At 45.7% G+C, this 18,253-nt stretch overlaps 1 protein-coding gene across 1 annotated transcript in view; it reads left to right on the forward strand.

Moving 5' to 3' along the window:
* Window positions 1–18,253, forward strand: part of DLEC1 (DLEC1 cilia and flagella associated protein) — a 535,808-nt gene that overhangs the window by 286,622 nt on the left and 230,933 nt on the right. The window contains exon 22 of the mRNA XM_069211058.1: window positions 7,408–7,561. Coding sequence (XP_069067159.1) covers window positions 7,408–7,561 — 154 coding nt within the window. The remainder of the gene's footprint in view (window positions 1–7,407; window positions 7,562–18,253) is intronic.

Here is an 18,253-nt window from a genome sequence, read left to right on the forward strand (position 1 = left end):
TATGGTTTGTGTTGCCCCTTGACCTATTTTCTCCCATTGCATTCTATAGGATTTCATTCTGTTTGCATTGTTCTATGACTATTTACTTGTCTAATTTTGGTGTCCAGTGTATATATTGTGTATAATACTTACCTCCAGAAGGAGTATTGTCTCTAAGATATTTTTGGTACTGTGTCACCCAAATAAATACCTTTATTTTTGGTAACACTGAGTATTGTCTTTACATGTGTATAAGTACTGTGTAAATATAAGTGGTATTGCATGAGCTTTGCATATCTCCTAGTTCAGCCTAAGCTGCTCTGCTATAGCTACCTCTATCAGCCTAAGCTGCTACAACACTACTACATTCACTAACAAGGGATAACTGGACCTGGTGTAAGGTGTAAGTACCCAAGCTAACCACTACAAACCAAGCCAGCCTCCTACACTAAAGAACCATGATTTGGGCCAGGGACAGATACTTATCCTTTCCCCAACCAGATCTGACAGCAGTGACAGATGCATCACTCCTGGGATGGGACGGCTACCTGGGAGAGGCGGAGATCAGAGGCCTCTGGTCTCCGGTGGAGTCGGAACTCCACATCAGCATGTTGGAGCACCAGGCGATCAGACTAGCAATAAAATCATTTCTGGAAAGCTAGCACAGGTGTTCACGGACAGCTCCACTGCCATGTGGTACCTCAACAAGCAGGGCTGGATAGGATCGTGGACCCTTTGTCAAGAGGCTCTGCACCTTTGAATGTGGCTGGAACAAGAGGGCATTTCCCTGGTGGTTTAACATCTGGCAGGCTCTCCGAACACCAGAGCGGACAAACTCAGCCGACGATGCTTCGTTGGTCGCAAATGATGTCTCCATCTGGAGGTGGTGCAAGTTCTCTTTCAGCAGTGTGGAGAGTCTGGGTTAGATCTGTTCGCCTGCCCAGAGAACAGGCAGTGTCAGCAGTATTGTGCATTGGAGTTTCCAAGGTAGTAATCGCTTGGCGATGCTTTTCAACTGGAATGGAACTCAGGCCTGTTGTATGACTTTCTGCCCATACTTCTCAAGAAGATCAAGAACGACCAGACCCAAGTGATCCGCATGGCTCCAGACTAGGCACAAAGGATCTGGTATCCAGAGCTATCGAGCATTGCCACCTACCCTTTGAACAGACTGACCCATCAGGAGGATCATCTGTCACAGAAGCAGGGGAAGGTTCTCCACTCTAACTGTCCAGTCTCTGCCTTCTTGTGTGGAGATTGGGCAGTGGCAGTTGGCAGCTTTTGACCTTCTGCCTGAAGCCTGTAATGTAATCATGGCAGCCAGGTGTCCCTCCACCAAAATGGTATATGCCCGCTGTCGCCATTCTTTCTGAGGTTCTCTTGTTTATACTTTCTCTGGCCCAGCAGGGCTCTACTGTGGGGACTCTCAAAGGTTATCTATTTGGCATTTCTGCTTTTTTGTGGTTGGCTGATCAACAGTCCTTTTTAAGTCTCCCATTGTACATAGGTTCTTTAAAGGCCTTACTCATGCGTTTCCTCCTTCCCCATTCATTATGTCCCAAAGGGACCTGAATTTGTTTCAGACATTCCTGATGTGAGTTCCTTTCGAGCCTGTCCACAGTTGTCCTCTCAGGCTTTTCATTTTGAAAATAGCCGCCTTTTGGCAATTACATCTGCCCTGAGAGTAAGTGAGCTGCAGACACTGTCATTTAAGCCGCCCTACCTTTCCATATATCCTGACTAAATGGTGCTTCACACTATGGGCTCCTTTTTGCCAAAAGGGGTTACGCCCTTCCATGTAGACCAATCCATCACCTTGCCTGCTTTTTATGCACCCCTGCATCCTTCTCAGGAAAAGGAGAGATTCCACCCTCTGGACACAAAAAGAGCATTGGCGTTCTACATTGATCATACCAAAGAGTTTCGGGTGGAGGATGAACTCCTTGTTGGTTATGTGGGTACGAAGAAAGGTCATGCAGTGCAGAAGAGACCCGTATCCAGATGGGACATACTCTGAATTCAAATGTGCTACGCACTGGCTAAAAAGCAACACTCTGAGGGTTTCAGACTAATTCTACCAGAGCTAAAGCTGCAACCACTGGGTTAGCATGCAGCGTTCCAGTCCTTGACATCTGTCAGGTGGCAATGTGGGCATCTCTGCACACATTTACCAAATATTATTGGCTGGACAGTCAGGTCCCTAGCCACGGCCACTTTGCCCGTTCAGTCCTGCAGGATGGAATTTCTAGTGTGATCTTAGTTCGCAGATCCACCACCTGAGATGATATTGCTTGGGTATCTATTTTAAGGCAAGGAATCTGCAGCTAGATATCTATCAGATGGAGAGGTTACTTACCTTCGGTAATGCCTTATCTGTTAGAGATATCTAGTTACAGATTCCTTACCAACCCACCCATACTCCGTGCTCTTCGGACTGATTTCTAGGAGCAGGGACTCACCTTTCAGGGCCCTAGTTTTGAGGCACCAGCGGTCAGTGTTCTACATGCCTCGGCGCTTTTGGTGTGGAGTGAAAAGATACTGACAGCGCTTTGCCCGGGGTGGCACCTATATATGACCAGCGACATCATATCCAGTGTGAATGACGCCGACGACGGATGCAGAGCCGATCGACACCACCTAACGGCACGTAGGGATGCTGGTCGAGAAACGTTTCCTAATCCAGACTGGCGCCTGGGGAAATTCTGAGGTAAGGGATCTGCAACTAGATCTTGTCTCTAGCAGATAATGGGTTAGGGAAGGTAAGTAACTTGTCCTATAGGCCCTAAGCCCACATAGTGCATTTTTCTAGTGACTTATAAGTACATTTAGAATAATAATTGTGGACAAGCCATTGCAACCGTGTTTTAGGTGAAGAGCACATGCACTTTGTCACTGGTCCGCAGTGGTAAAGTGCCCAAAATCCTAAGGCCAGCAAAAATGAAGTCAGCCAACAGGATGACAAAATGCAAAAAAGTCAGAGGAGACCACACCAAGGAAGCCATGTTTAACAAGGACTATCGTTGGTTACTTAACTTACAGGCCTAAGCATGAGACAGCAGAGCTATTCATCAGGTTAGATACTATAAATATTTATCAATAGTGTAGAATACCACTGCCCATCATTGCAGTACTACATATGTAAAATTCCATTACAGTTACCACGTTTGCATTTGCCGGGGTATAAAGCACCACTCATTTTCCACTGCCCCAGGAGGAAGTGCACCAATGAAATACCCGTTTGCAAATTACTGTAGTAAATACAGAACAAGTTCAATGACAGTTCCTCCATTATGTAGTTTGTGAAGCACTATTGCGGAGCCCATCCTCTTCCAATTAATACCCTGTTAATTCTGGGGCACCAGGGGTAGCTGCCAACTGTAATAATTTGCTGCCACAGCAGCCAGTCGGGTGAGACTTTCACCTTAGCCCAAGTGCCAAGCAGTACGTCTTCCTAAAGCAGACAGCATTCTTAAGTGACGTTTCTTTCTGCTCACAGAGTAAACCTGTTTTTACATCACAAGTCTTCACGTAAACAGCTGAAGAAGCACTGTTATTTCATACATACCTTGTTATTCTGGGCCGGATTATCAGACATCTGTGAAATGGTACTGCATTTTAGCATAGTGGCTTTCTAGTTCCTCATCCCTGGCTGAGCCACAAAGTGGTAGTGCGTTGCTTGGTCACTGTTACCTCAATGACTCTTCCAGAGCTAGATTTTGCCTAGGTTTGACAGTATTTAGAGTTTACCTCAAGGTTTTACCTGGCAGAGACGGACCGTGAAGACCTGCCATTTGTTGACCCACTCCAGCTTGGGTGGGCAAATGACAAAGCCTCTGACTTCCCTTACTCCAGCGTGCTGTTGGAGGTGTATGTCGTTGGCAGAGATGGAGAAGTCTCTGGCTTCGATTTAATGGAGGTCCGCCCGACTCTAAATGAGTCTGGCAGATCTTAGATTTGATGGAGTGGGTACTTTGTCACCTTTGAAAGGGAGTACCCTCTCTGCCAAACTCTAAATCGGGCCCTTAGTTTTCCATTTTAATTTTTTCCTTTTCCCTTCTTGACCTATCCAGCCCTACGTCTGCTTTAACACAAGCCATCTGTCTTTTCCCAAAACATTGCATATGCAGCGGTGACATATTCATTAATGTGACATCATTATTGGAGACTCAGAAGTATAACAAATGGATTTTTATTATACTGTGCGTTTTGTGTAGCTCAGCATTGACCGTCTCCCATTGCATTTAAAGATCTTGGAGTGCTCACTACTCTGTTCTGGAATTTTTAGAAGAGGGAGCTCCATATTTGATTGATCCTTAGTACCTTTCACCTGATTTTTGGGAGCCCAGTCATGAGTGTCTGAAGACTGTGGGTTTTTGCTGCTAGTGCTCCATAGATTGAGTATTATGACATTATTCAAAATTATTGCGAGCACAAGTCATAGCACCCGACTTCGCAAAAAACATTATACATCTCTGGTTGAACACATTTTTACATTAGTGTTTTGCAAAAAATCTCAAAAGTACATCAACGTAAGCAACAGATTTCCAGGCAAACTGCTGGAAATATCATTGTGTAGAAATCTATTTAGCATACTTTTAAGCAGAGGAGAAAATGGAGCCTGCTGTGCAAAGCACATTTTTTCTCTATAGGGAAATCATTGTTATATGTGGAGCAACCCCTGTCTGTTCCCCTTTCCATGCTGGAAGGGGAGTTAATACATTTTTTACCTTTTCAGTGTTGGGATGGGGTTGGGTCAGAGTCTGTACTCCCACAAATGTAATGGGCGTTCACAAACCTACAAGGCAAACCATGCTTCATAGCGCCCACTTTACACACCTAGCACTGGAATTACATTCTGGATTCTCTGCTCTCGTGGCGGAGAAATCCACTGTAGTAAATCTATTTATGCCTGCCAGAAATCATTTTCTGAATTGCTGGCAAGTGTAAAGTTGGAAAATGTAGCCGAACATTTGCATCTATGACCTAAAATACCCTTGTAAGTCAGGCCCAAAGTCTTCAGTATACAGTTGTCATGACTTCCTGTCCTGCATCATCCTTTGTTTGAATTTTCTATTTCTGAAGCCTTCTAGGACGATATCCCCATGCTCATCTGTCTCTCTGTCTTCATGATCCCTGGTGCTTTGCTCTTGTCCTTGACACGTCATTTACTGTATCTCCCTATGCCTCTAACCCCTATCTCCTTGTCCTTCTGTCCTCATGTCCATCCATCGTTTGCTGTCAAGCCTCCAATTCCATTTCTCTGGTATCTTTTTGGCTCTTTGTCACCTTTCCACAGTTCTCTGTGTTGTTCTGCCATCTTGTCCCTGCAGCCCATTGCCCCCTTAGTTACAGTAACTTTTTTGATAGTGTTTTGACAGTGTATATTAAAGGCACAACATATTAATTTAATTTGCAACCCTGATAATGTAGTCATTCAGCTTAACATCAATAAAATTGCTTAGAAAAGTAAAATGCATGTAAAGGAGGAGAGACTAAGCAGCTCATTATGAGGCTGATGGTCTTCAGACCGCCAGCCTCGCAGTGGCAGTCAGGACCGTCGTCCGATCATCACATTAAGACCCTGGATATCAGACCGCCAGGGTTGTGCCAGCACTGCCAGGATCCATGATCGTGGTGGCCTGGGGCAGCACTGCGGATTACAACCTTGTTCTCCACCAGCTTTTTCATGGCACCGTTGCAATGTTGTAGCCTGTTCTCCGCTAGGCTGGCGGGCGTAAACCAAGATTTCGGCCCACTGACCAAGCGGGAAACTCTTAATAGCTCCGGCGGAGTGGTCACCACAAAGGCGGCAGCCACCCTGTCAGGAGTTTGACAGATAGGCTTTCCCGTCTGCCAAACGTTTAATTAGGCCCTAAGACGGTGACAACCCCTAGAGTACTGGGCCTTTCAGAGACTGGTTTTCAGAGGCTTCTTCTACTGTCAAGTGCTATATTTTTTTTGTGTGCTGCTGTTGCATTGTATCTACGAACTCCTTTTTAATTTAGCATTTTTGTACTGTGAACTGAACTCCACTGAGCCGGGCAAGTGGCCAAAACACACTTCAGTCATCCTGTTTCCCCTTCTGCTGCTTCTAACTCTCTACATTTGTATGGCACTTTGGAAAAGCAGTGTAGAATGGATGGCTTTACCATTGCAGTTCCTATCTGAAGCTTGCCTTCTCAGGCCACCCCAGTTTCTCATCTTCCTCATAAATCAGGAAATACGTTAAGCAAACAAGTAGTTGGATTGCTCGTGCAGTGTATGTGTGCATGGATCGTGGCGGTACGGTGGGTACTGACATATATGACATAGAGTGTATTACTTAGATGCAACAAGTAAACCTGAGCTGCTTTGGATGTCTGGACTTTGGTGGCAGCTACCACCTTTTTCACCTATGTATACACTAGGAGACTCTGAGTGTCAGATTGTTTGAGAAGTCAAGGCTCTGCAGGAACGAGTGGCATTTGGGGCTGTGCATTCTCCCCTATGGAGTGCTTGAGACATTGATTCACAAGATCTGGTCACTATGGGAAGTTATTCTAACATTACATGCCACTTGATCAAGGTCTATATGTGAAAGTATCACTAGAAACCCTTAATGTACTCTCTTGACTTTTTTCCAGGGTTGATATATGGTATTCTACTGCCTGTACATTTGTTTATTTGGGTAAAACCCAATTCCAGTAAATTGTCATCAAACCTATTTCATCTGGTGCTACTCGCCAACCCTTCACAGCACGTGTACAAAACCCTCTTGATCAACCTGTGTCCAAATAGATCACTTCATTTGGAAATTGTTACATCCTGAGTTAGAAGTTGGCAACTCTCACTTTAATAAGTCAAGATATGACATAGAATGTAAATGTCTGTCTAATGGTGATTTTCTTGACTGTCACATAGAAATGAGTCCACACATTCTGAACATATTGCAACCTTGATTGATGTGTTTGATCCAAGTCTTGAATGCTGTAAGCATACCAGTACAGATAGCCTGATGGTCTTTCAAGCCTTCCTTGCTGCCCACTGCCAGGCATACCTCTGGATAATCTCTGGTGAAATGAACTATTAATTCATTTCCTACTTATATTTAGAAACAGTTACTGCAATTAATTCCCCACACTCCATCCCTCAGTAATTGCTTTGAATTTAGTAGTGTCTTCAGAGGTTTGGTGCATACTTATCTCGGATCATGAGCTGCACATATATGATAGTTAATCGCTTAACAAACCACTTTATGCACTACACTACTTATTCTGGTTACTATTTTTTAACTGTAGAAATAGAGTTGAAAAAATGTGTTGTGTTGTACCATGCTCTAAATGTAATGCAATAGTGTTGAAAGACCTATTCAGCACCTTAAGCAATCTGATCTCTTGGATCCACCAAGTATTTTATACACATTTCTAAGTTCTGTAATACTTTTTACAGCTATGTTGCCATCTCTGCTGATGTTCAAACTCCCCAAGTGTGTCTGCTTTCGAGCCAGCTGATGTTCAATGATATTTATGTTGGAGTTCGAGCTCAAGCATGCGTAAAGCTCTTCAACCAGGGACTGCTTCCGGCAAAGTATTCATGGGGAGAGGTCAGTTTGGTCATATTGGTTTGCAATTCAGTTACTACAACATTGCCTTTTTTAGACAAAATAAATGCAACCAAAGAGGGAAGAATCTTTAAAGAGTCAGTTTATGTTTTTCAATTTCGGTGAATGATGCAATAACAATGTGTATGGAGGTACGCAACGTATAGTAAATTGACTGTGGTGCATAAATTATAAATGTAGGTTATGACTGGTGATTCAAAAATTAGAAATTTAGGTTATAACTATAACTTTAGAATTTCTAAAGTTTCCATACTTTAAGTTGGGTTTGTAGAGGAAAAATAAATAACATTTTCTAACTATAACTTACCTTTTACCTTCGGATTTTTCATTAAATTTAAATGGTTTGTATTATTTAATAAAAATGTGTTTCAAATCGTAGTGTCCAGTGTCATTCAGTCGAGTGTTGTTAGGAGAACTGTGACAGAGTATAGTGTAGGACAGTGTCATTGACAGTGGTGCGGTAAAGTGTATTATTGTGTACAGTGGAGTAGCGGACAGTGGAGTGCCGTAGATTGGAGTGGTGTAGAGAGGAGCGGCATACAGCAGAAAAGCATGGACTGTAGTAGTCTGTAGTGGAGTGCCGTGGAGTGGCATACAGTGAAGTAGCGTACAGTGGAGTGGTGTAGAGTAGAATAGCCTTGACTGTAATGGCATTCAGTGGAGTGATGTACAGTCAAATGGCTTATATTGGAATAACATAGTGTAGAGTGGAGTGTTGTACATTGGAATAGCGTAGACTGTAGGAGCGTACATTGGAATGTCAAACATTGAAATGGGTAGAATGCAGTGGTGTAGACTTTAGTACCATACAGTGGGGTGTCATGGAGTGGAGTGGCATATACTGAGACGGTGTAAAGTGGAGTGGCGTAGAGTAGAGTTGCATACAATGGAATACCATACAGTGCAGTGGTGTACACTGAAGAAGCGTAGAGTGGAATAGTGTAGTATAGAGTGCAGTGTCATAAAGTGGAGCTGGGTACAACGGATTAGAGCAGAGTGGATTAGCATATAGTGGATGGACATACAGTGTAGTAGCGTACACTGCAGTGGCATAGAATGGAGTGTCTTAGAGTATAATAGACAGTGGAGTGGCATACAGTGGATTAGAGAAGAGTGGAATGGCGTACAGTTGATTAGCGTACAGTGCAGTGGTATATAGTCTAGTGGTGATGAGTGTAGTGCCATAGAGTAGAACGGCATGAAAGGTTGTCAACGAATGTAGATCTAATAATGGGCCAGGAATACAGATTATGAGCTATAAATGCAAATGTTTGGTAGTAGGTGTAAATAATGTAGGTACTGTTAAAGTTATAAGTGTTAAAATACTTATGGCCTAATTTAGATTTTGGCGGATGAGTTACTGCATCACAAAAGTGCTAAATATCCCATCCGCCAAAATCTAAATCCCATTACATCCTTTGGGATTTAGATTTCGGATGACAGGATGTCTGTCACTGTTGTGACAGAGTAACTCATCACCAATATTTAAATAAGGCCCTTAGTAATATATTGTACCATGGTATACTGTGGTACAAGCTGATAAGAAGAAACAATGGGTCTCATTACGAGTCTGGCGTTCCAGGGACCGCCAGATTTGCGGTGGCACTCAGACCGTCGCCAACAGGGGCGGTCCGACCACTCTATTATGACCTTGGAGAGCCGCCATGGTCTGACCCCCAGAACCACCAGGTTGCTGCCAGCCCGCAGCCTGGCGGTGCCAGTAGTCTCAATCTGCCAGGGCAGCGCTGCTTGTAGTGCTGCCCTGGGGATTCCAAGTCTCCTTTCCGCGAGCCTTTGCATGGTGGTAGCCCTGCCATGCAAAGACTGGTGGAAAAGTGGTGCCGGGGGCTCCCTGGGGGCCTTTGCACTGCCCGTGCACTTGGCATGGGCAGTGCAGGGGCCCCTATGGACAGCCATGTTGTGCTTTTCACTGCCCGAAATACGGGCAGTGAAAAGCCAATGGGTGCTGTTCCACTCAACGCACCGCCACATTGCCGCCGGCTCAATTATGAGCCGGCATCAATGTTATGGCCATGTTCCCCGCCAGGCCGGCGGGCGAGGAACTCATAATAGGGCCGGTGGGCGGAAGACTGGCGTGGCGGTCTTCCGTGCGAATGAGGCCACCTAAAGGAAAGTACCATCTTGCCTGGCATGTTACCCCCATATTTCACTGTATATATGTTGTTTTAGTCTATGTGTCACTGGGACCCTGCCAGGCAGGGCCCCAGTACTCATAAGTATGTGCCCTGTATGTGTTCCCTGTGTGATGCCTAACTGTCTCACTGAGGCTCTGCTAACCAGAACCTCAGTGGTTATGCTCTCTCTGCTTTCCAAATTTGTCACTAACAGGCTAGTGACTAAATTTACCAATTCACATTGGCATACTGGTACACCCATATAATTCCCTTTTATATGGTACTGAGGTACCCAGGGTATTGGGCTCCCAGGAGATCCCTATGGGCTGCAGCATTTCTTTTGCCACCCAGAGAGAGCTCTGACAATTCTTACACAGGCCTGCTAGTGCAGCCTGCGTCAAATAACGTCCACTTTATTTCACAGCCATTTACCACTGCTCTTAACTAACTTATAAGTCACCTATATGTCTAACCTTCACCTGGTGAAGGTTGGGTGCAAAGTTACTTAGTGTGTGGGCACCCTGGCACTAGCCAAGGTGCCCCCACATCGTTCAGGGCAAATTCCCCAGACTTTGTGAGTGCAGGGACACCATTACACGCGTGCACAATACATAGGTCACTACCTATGTATAGCGTCACAATGGTAACTCCGAACATGGCCATGTAACATGTCTAAGATCATGGAATTGTCACCCCAATACCATTCTGGTATTGGGGGGACAATTCCATGATCCCCCGGGTCTCTAGCTCAGTACCCGGGTACTGCCAAACTGCCTTTCCGGGGTCTCCACTACAGCTGCGGCTGCTGCCAACCCCTCAGACAGGTTTCTGCCCTCCTGGGGTCCAGGCAGCCCTGGCCCAGGAAGGCAGAACAAAGGATTTCCTCTGAGAGAGGGTGTTACACCCTCTCCCTTTGGAAATAGGTGTGAAGGCTGGAGAGGAGTAGCCTCCCCCAGCCTCTGGAAATGCTTTGATGGCACAGATGGTGCCCATCTCTGCATAAGCCAGTCTACACCGGTTCAGGGATCCCCCAGCCCTGCTCTGGCGCAAAACTGGACAAAGGAAAGGGGAGTGACCACTCCCCTGACCAGTACCTCCCAGGGGAGGTGCCCAGAGCTCCTCCAGTGTGTCCCAGACCTCTGCCATCTTGGAAACAGAGGTGTTGGGGGCACACTGGACTGCTCTGAGTGGCCAGTGCCAGCAGGTGACGTCAGAGGCTCCTTCTGATAGGCTCTTACCTCTCTTGGTAGCCAATCCTCCTTCCTTGGTAGCCAAACCTCCTTTTCTGGCTATTTAGGGTCTCTGCTTTGGGTAATTCTTTAGATAACGAATGCAAGAGCTCATCAGAGTTCCTCTGCATCACCTTCTACCAAAGGATCGACCGCTGACTGCTCAGGACGCCTGCAAAACTGCAACAAAGTAGCAAGATGACTACCAGCAACACTGTAGCGCCTAATCCTGCCGGCTTTCTCAACTGTTTCCAGGTGGTGCATGCTCTGGGGGTAGCCTGCCTTCACCCTGCACCAGAAGCTCTGAAGAAATCTCCCGTGGGTCGACGGAATCTTCCCCCTGCTAACGCAGGCACCAAAAGACTGCAACACTGGTCCTCTGGGTCCCCTCTCATCCTGACGAGTGTGGTCCCTGGAACACAGCAACTCTGTCCAAGTGACTCCCACAGTCCAGTAACTCTTCAGCCCACGTTTCTGGAGGTAAGTCCTTGCCTCCCCACGCTAAACTGCAAAGCTGTGTACTGCGTGATTTGCAGCTGCTCCGGCTCCTGTGCACTCTTCCAGGATTTCCTTCGTGCACAGCCAAGCCTGGGGCCCCGGCACTCCGTCCTGCTGCGCACAACCTTCTGAGTTGTCCTCCAGCGTCGTGGGACTCCCTTTTGTGAATTTGTGTGGACTCCGGTTCATTCTTCTTCAAAGTGCCTGTTAGGGTACTTCTGAGGGTGCTGCCTGCTTCTGTGAGGGCTCCCTGAGTTGCTGGGTAGCCCCTCTGTATCCTCCTCCAAGTGGCGACATCCTGGTCCCTCCCGGGCCACAGCAGCAGCCAAAAACCTCTACGGTGACCCTTGCAGCAAGCAAGGCTTGTTTGCGGTCTTTCTCCGTGGGAACACCTCTGCAAGCTTCATCGCGACGTGGGACATCCGTCTTCCAAAGGAGAAGTCCCTAGTCCTCTTCTTTCTTGCAAAACTCCAAGCTTCTTCCACCCAGTGGCAGCTTCCTTGCACCTTCAGCTGGCATTTCCTGGGCTCCTGCCCACTCCCGACACTGTCGTGACTATTGGACTTGGTCCCCTTGTCTTACAGGTACTCAGGTCTGGAAATCCACTGTTGTTGCATTGCTGGTGTTTGTTCTTCTTGCAGAATCCCCCTATCACGACTTCTGTGCTCTCTGGGGTAGTAGGTGCACTTTACACCTATCTTTCAGGGTCTTGGGGTGGGGTATTTTTCTAACCCTCACTGTTTTCTTACAGTCCCAATGACCCTCTACAAGCTCACATTGGTCTGGGGTCCATTCGTAGTTCGCATTCCACTTTTGGAGTATATGGTTTGTGTTGCCCCTGTACCTATCTGCTCCTATTGCAACCTATTGTGATTCTACACTGTTTGCATTACTTTTCTTGCTATTACTTACCTAATTTTGGTTTGTGTACATATAACTTGTGTATATATCTTATCCTCATACTGAGGGTACTCACTGAGATACTTTTGGCATATTGTCATAAAAATAAATTACCTTTATTTTTAGTAACTCTTTGTATTGTGTTTTCGTATGATATTGTGCATATGATACAAGTGGTATAGTAGGAGGTTTACATGTCTCCTAGTTCAGCCTAAGCTGCTTTGCCATAGCTACCTTCTATCAGTCTAAGCTGCTAGAAATACCTCTTCTAAACTAATAAGGGATAACTGGACCTGGCACAAGGTGTAAGTACCTTTGGTACCCACTACAAGCCAGGCCAGCCTTCTACACCGCCCGCCAAACTCATGATGTGGGCCTATGTCCTTAGCTAATGGCTGTCTTAATAAAACGTAAAAAGCAGTCATGTAGTTTTCAGAACACTTTCAGTGTGTTCAGGATCTGGGCCTTATACATAGGTAAGTATTAGGTTTTATATTTGTTTCCTATCTATTACCACTTTATAAAAGAAAGTGATAATAGAGACATTTCTTTTTATTTTTCTATATATTTTTCCAATATTTTTGGGAGAAGTGTGCTTTCTTTAAAAGAAAAAAAAGAACTTCATTGATTTCTAGGTATTACCATGGTACTCCGTAGACTATTTTGAAAAAAAGATTTAAATATGTTAATAATCAAAAATTCACTATAGTACCCTATATTTGTAAAATATTGTGCAGTAGAGTGTATTTTGAATTGTTTAGCATATTTTTGTTTATGTTTTAAGTATTGCACTGCTCCTGAGGCAGTACCTCTGTACTCCTTACTTTTTTAAAAAAGTATATAGAATTTGTCCCTACCTATTACCACTTTAATAAAGTTTAATACTTCATATTACCACTTTAATAAAGTGGTAATAGTTAGGTGGAAGTATCAAAACTAATACTTACATATATCTAAGGGGGAAATGCAGAACACAGCTAAGGTGTACCTAAAAATAGCCTTGACTGTCTTGTAACTTTTGTAAAGGCAGTAATTAGCCTATCACATAATGGCTTGTCATCACTATATACTGTGATATGTCAGTGAAATACCACAAAATATCACAAAAGTACTGCAGCAACCGATATCACTAAGTTAAAATGCCTTATAACTTTAAAAATACTTACCTTACTTACTTGTAGTGTCCAAAAGGATAATCTGCACACCATAATCTGTAATCTTGCCAATTTTCATTGAAATCTGACTGGGCGTTTGGCTGGTACACATGAGTACAAAGTCTACTAAAAATGCATTGTTGCCTAAATGCGTTTTGGGACCCACGCTTCCCGTTATCCTTGCTCCCCCTTGACCAATCACTAGAAAATTTTCTGTAGTGTGCCAATGTAGACAAGGAATAGGTCTAAAAAGTTTTGTGGAGCCAAATAGGTGCAGAGTTATTAATGGTGAAAAATCAGAGCAATTCCTATCTTCTCTGGTAACCCTAACTATAACTACAGAGTGGCTACCACTACTCCAATATATATAAATATATATGGCTGGCTTTGTTCAGATATAAATAGTCATTAGATATGTCATTACTGATGTCATAAATTATGTCATAGAACATGTCATGAGTGATGTAATATGTTCGGTCATAAGCAGTGCATGGCGGGGCACAGGTTATAGTTAGCTCTGCTAACTATAACTGGTGAATTTTTGTGCTTTTTTTTTGGTTCAAAACGTTAACCTTTTTGCTGCTAGGCCTGCCACCCACTAAGTGCTGGACCCTTTTTTTGGCTATTTGAGGTAGTTTGCGCTTAAGCCATCATAGTTTTTTGTCCACATAAGCTATCCATGCCACATTTATGTCTTTTTTCCAAACATCCTGAGGATTCTAAAGATACCCAGGGTTTGTGGATTCCCCTGGCGAGGACTTGGAAAATACGCAAAACATAGCAAAGGTATGAGATTTTTTTTAAAACTAAATGGGGACAGTGCTCCAGATAAGTGTCTGTTTTTTCCTAAAAATGGCACCCACAAATGCTTTGCTGTTCTAAAGTCACCATCTTCCCATCTTTTAGGAACATGCAGAGCTGAATGAAAAAACCTAATTTTGTACCACAGTTTGGCATTTTTCGAAGAGGTAGCCCATTTTCCGCATTTTTGTGCTCTCAACCTACTTCCAATTTGTGGTGAAAACCAGTATGAAAACCATGGGTGGTCCAGAAAAGCTAAAGATTTCTGAACTGTAGACACAATTCCAAATTCAGCAAAGGGTCATATGTGTAGATCTTTAAATGTTTTCCCAAGTAAAATTACTGAAGAAATATTGAAATCAGGCATTAATGACAACATTTTCATCTGCAACTTTTTGTCACAATGGCCAATAGAAAAAAGCAATATAACATTACATCTGCTGGACCCTTCTGGTTGTGGGGATATATAGGGTTTATAGGTTCTCGAAGAACCTTAACTACCCAGAGCAAACAACTGAGCTGCACTACACAATGGCTTTTCATGGAGTATAAACCAATTCTTATGGCGAAATAGACAGAGTGAAAAATAGGAATCAAGGAATCTTATGTATTTCTAAAAGGGGCACAAGATATAGATTTTAGGAGCAGTGTTTTTTTCTACATCTCTGAATTTGTACGTAGCTGTATTAGCGTGTGATTTGGAGGGGTATTTTTCAAAATGTCATCTTTCTTATACACTGGCTACATTTGAAAGGCACAAATGCAGCGTGTCTAGTGGGATTTCTGCCCCATAGGGGGCAGATCGTGGTAATTACCCCATCCCCCCTGGGGGAGAAAGATTGTACTCATTCTTGTGGACTGGGGGCTCTGCCTTGCTCACTTTGGACAGCCCCACCCCTAGACTTTTCTAAAAGAAATAAACAATCCCTGGTGTCTCGTGGGCTTTCTTCCCCCCGGAGGCAGATTGGGAGTAATAACACCCATCTTCCCCCAAGGTGGGGCGGAAAGACTGTGCCTATGTATTATAAGGGGGTGGGGCATTGGCATACCAATGTAGTCTGAATTGGCTAAAAAATTTTGGGCGTAGGAAAAGCCCTTTCCCAAGGGGCAGCTCTCCCCTCCCTGGTGGGGAAAAAAGTAGTCCCTGGTGCGAAGAGCGCTTTCTACCCTATCGGGGGCTTTTACCTCACCACGGAGTGCTGACAATGCAAACACTCTGAGTGTTTGACAGTGTTCAGCATTCCGTCCATCACTTGTTGTTTTTGCTTTGTCACCCTAAGTGGGAAGGGTATGCCCAGACGTGGGTCCCGTGCTTCCCATGCCACTGGATTCAAGCTAGCCTGGCTGATGAGGGGTGAAACCCCGAAACCGGTCCCAGGATGCTTGTTTCCGGTCCAGTGAGGACCTGGCTTGGCAGTTCGGGCTGGACTGTTCCCATGAGGAACAGGGTCAAGACTGATTTGCATATGGCTGGGTCCAAACTGGGGTGGCATGGTGAGCAAAAAAACGATGGATTAAACCCAGATCTGTGACTGGGGGTGAGTGTTTGACAGTGTTCAGCATTCCGTCCATCACTTGTTGTTTTTGCTTTGGTCCCGTGCTTCCCATGCCACTGGATTCAAGCTAGCCTGGCTGATGAGGGGTGAAACCCCGAAACCGGTCCCAGGATGCTTGTTTCCGGTCCAGTGAGGACCTGGCTTGGCAGTTCGGGCTGGACTGTTCCCATGAGGAACAGGGTCAAGACTGATTTGCATATGGCTGGGTCCAAACTGGGGTGGCATGGTGAGCAAAAAAACGATGGATTAAACCCAGATCTGTGACTGGGGGTGAGTGTTTGACAGTGTTCAGCATTCCGTCCATCACTTGTTGTTTTTGCTTTGTCGCCCTAAGTGGGAAGGGTATGCCCAGACGTGGGTCCCGTGCTTCCCATGCCACTGGATTCAAGCTAGCCTGGCTGATGAGGGGTGAAACCCCGAAACCGGTCCCAGGATGCTTGTTTCCGGTCCAGTGAGGACCTGGCTTGGCAGTTCGGGCTGGACTGTTCCCATGAGGAACAGGGTCAAGACTGATTTGCATATGGCTGGGTCCAAACTGGGGTGGCATGGTGAGCAAAAAAACGATGGATTAAACCCAGATCTGTGACTGGGGGTGAGTGTTTGACAGTGTTCACCATTCCGTCCATCACTTGTTGTTTTTGGGGGTAGCAAAAGCCCTTGTCCAACGGGCCACTCCCCCTCCCTGGTGTCTAGTGGTGGATTTCTGCATGGAGATCACCCTCCTGCGGTGATTCCCCGAAGGAGGAATCCAGAAGGGAAGAGTACCATTGGAAAGGGGCGATTCTCCCGATACCTCTCATTTGCTTTGATGCTCGGGGCTGAGATAGCCCCCTAAGCACCAAGATAGTGAAAGTGAAATGAGCCGATCAGCTCAATTCACTTTCGTTTTCATTGAAATGACGTCAGTGCGCTGCACGTTCTGATCGACATTTCAATGAAAACAAAAATAACAGCATGTCTCCCAGGTCCCCAGGCTGTTTCTTTATAAAATAAATGCTTCTGGTGCCCAGGCCAGAGGGATTTCAAGTGCCATGTGCGCAGACAGCTGGGAGCTGTCCGACACACACGAGCACTTTGGAGTTGAACGGCTCCCTATTGTCCGACGCATTGAACAGGTTAATGTTGAAACTGACATATTCAGCTAAGATTAACATTGTGTTAACCTTTGTTTTTTCAGTGACTATATGTAGGAAGCTGGCTCTGTATATACTATATCATAATGAGATATAGGGGGTGATTCTAACTTCGGCGGGCGGCGGAGGCCGCCCGCCGAAGTTCCCCCACCAAAATACCGCTCCGCGGTCGAAAGACCGCTGAGGGTATTTTGGGATTTGCCCTGGGCTGGCGGGCGGCCGCCAAAAGGCCACCCGCCAGCCCAGGGCAAATCAACCTTCCCACTAAGATGCCGGCTCAGAATTGAGCCGGCGGAGTGGGAAGGTGCGACGGGTGCAGTTGCACCCGTCGCGTATTTCAGTGTCTGCTAGGCAGACACTGAAATACTTTGTGGGGCCCTCTTACGGGGGCCCCTGCCGTGCCCATGCCATTGGCTTGGGCATGGCAGGGGCCCCCAGGGGCCCCGCGGCACCCCCTACCGCCATCCTGTTCCTGGCGGGCGAACCGCCAGGAACAGGATGGCGGTAGGGGGGGTCAGAATCCCCCATGGCGGCGCAGCAAGCTGCGCCGCCATGGGGGATTCCCAGGGCAGCGGTAAACCGGCGGGAGACCGCCGGTTTACCCTTTCTGACCGCGGCCAAACCGCCGCGGTCAGAATGCCCTGAGGGGCACCGCCGGTCTGTCGGCGGTGCTCCCGCCGACCCTGGCCCCGGCGGTCTAAGACCGCCGGGGTTAGAATGAGGGCCATAGTGTGCACAGAGTCCAGGGGTTCCACAGAGGCTGAAATAGATAATACTAATGCTCTATTTTTGGTAGTGTGGTCGAGCAGTTAGGCTTATCAGAGGGTAGTATTAAGCATTTGTTGTACACACTCAAGCATTAGAAGAAACACACACTCAATGACTTAACTCCAGACTAATAGGATTTTATATAGAAAAAATATGTTTTGTTAATTTATTTCTAGAACCACACGATTCAGTTTGCAGGTAAGTACATAAAATGAAAGGTACTTTGCATCTATATGATCAGGACTTTGAATGGAATCGACAATGTATACAATATACAATGGCAAAAAGCTATTTTAAAAGTGGACACGGCAATTTTCAACAGTTCCTGGGGGAAGAAAAGATAGTTCAGTTTTACAGGTAAGTACTCAACTTACAGTTCTTATCTCCGGGGTTTAGGTAGTCCGTCACTGGGGGTTCAAGTTAACTCCCAACACCAGCAACACGGGCCGGTCGGGTGCAGAGGTCAAAGAGTAAAATGGAGATAGGGGGTACTTGGAATC

This window comes from Pleurodeles waltl, chromosome 10, assembly GCF_031143425.1.
Source record: "Pleurodeles waltl isolate 20211129_DDA chromosome 10, aPleWal1.hap1.20221129, whole genome shotgun sequence".
Taxonomy (NCBI): Eukaryota; Metazoa; Chordata; class Amphibia; order Caudata; family Salamandridae; genus Pleurodeles; species Pleurodeles waltl.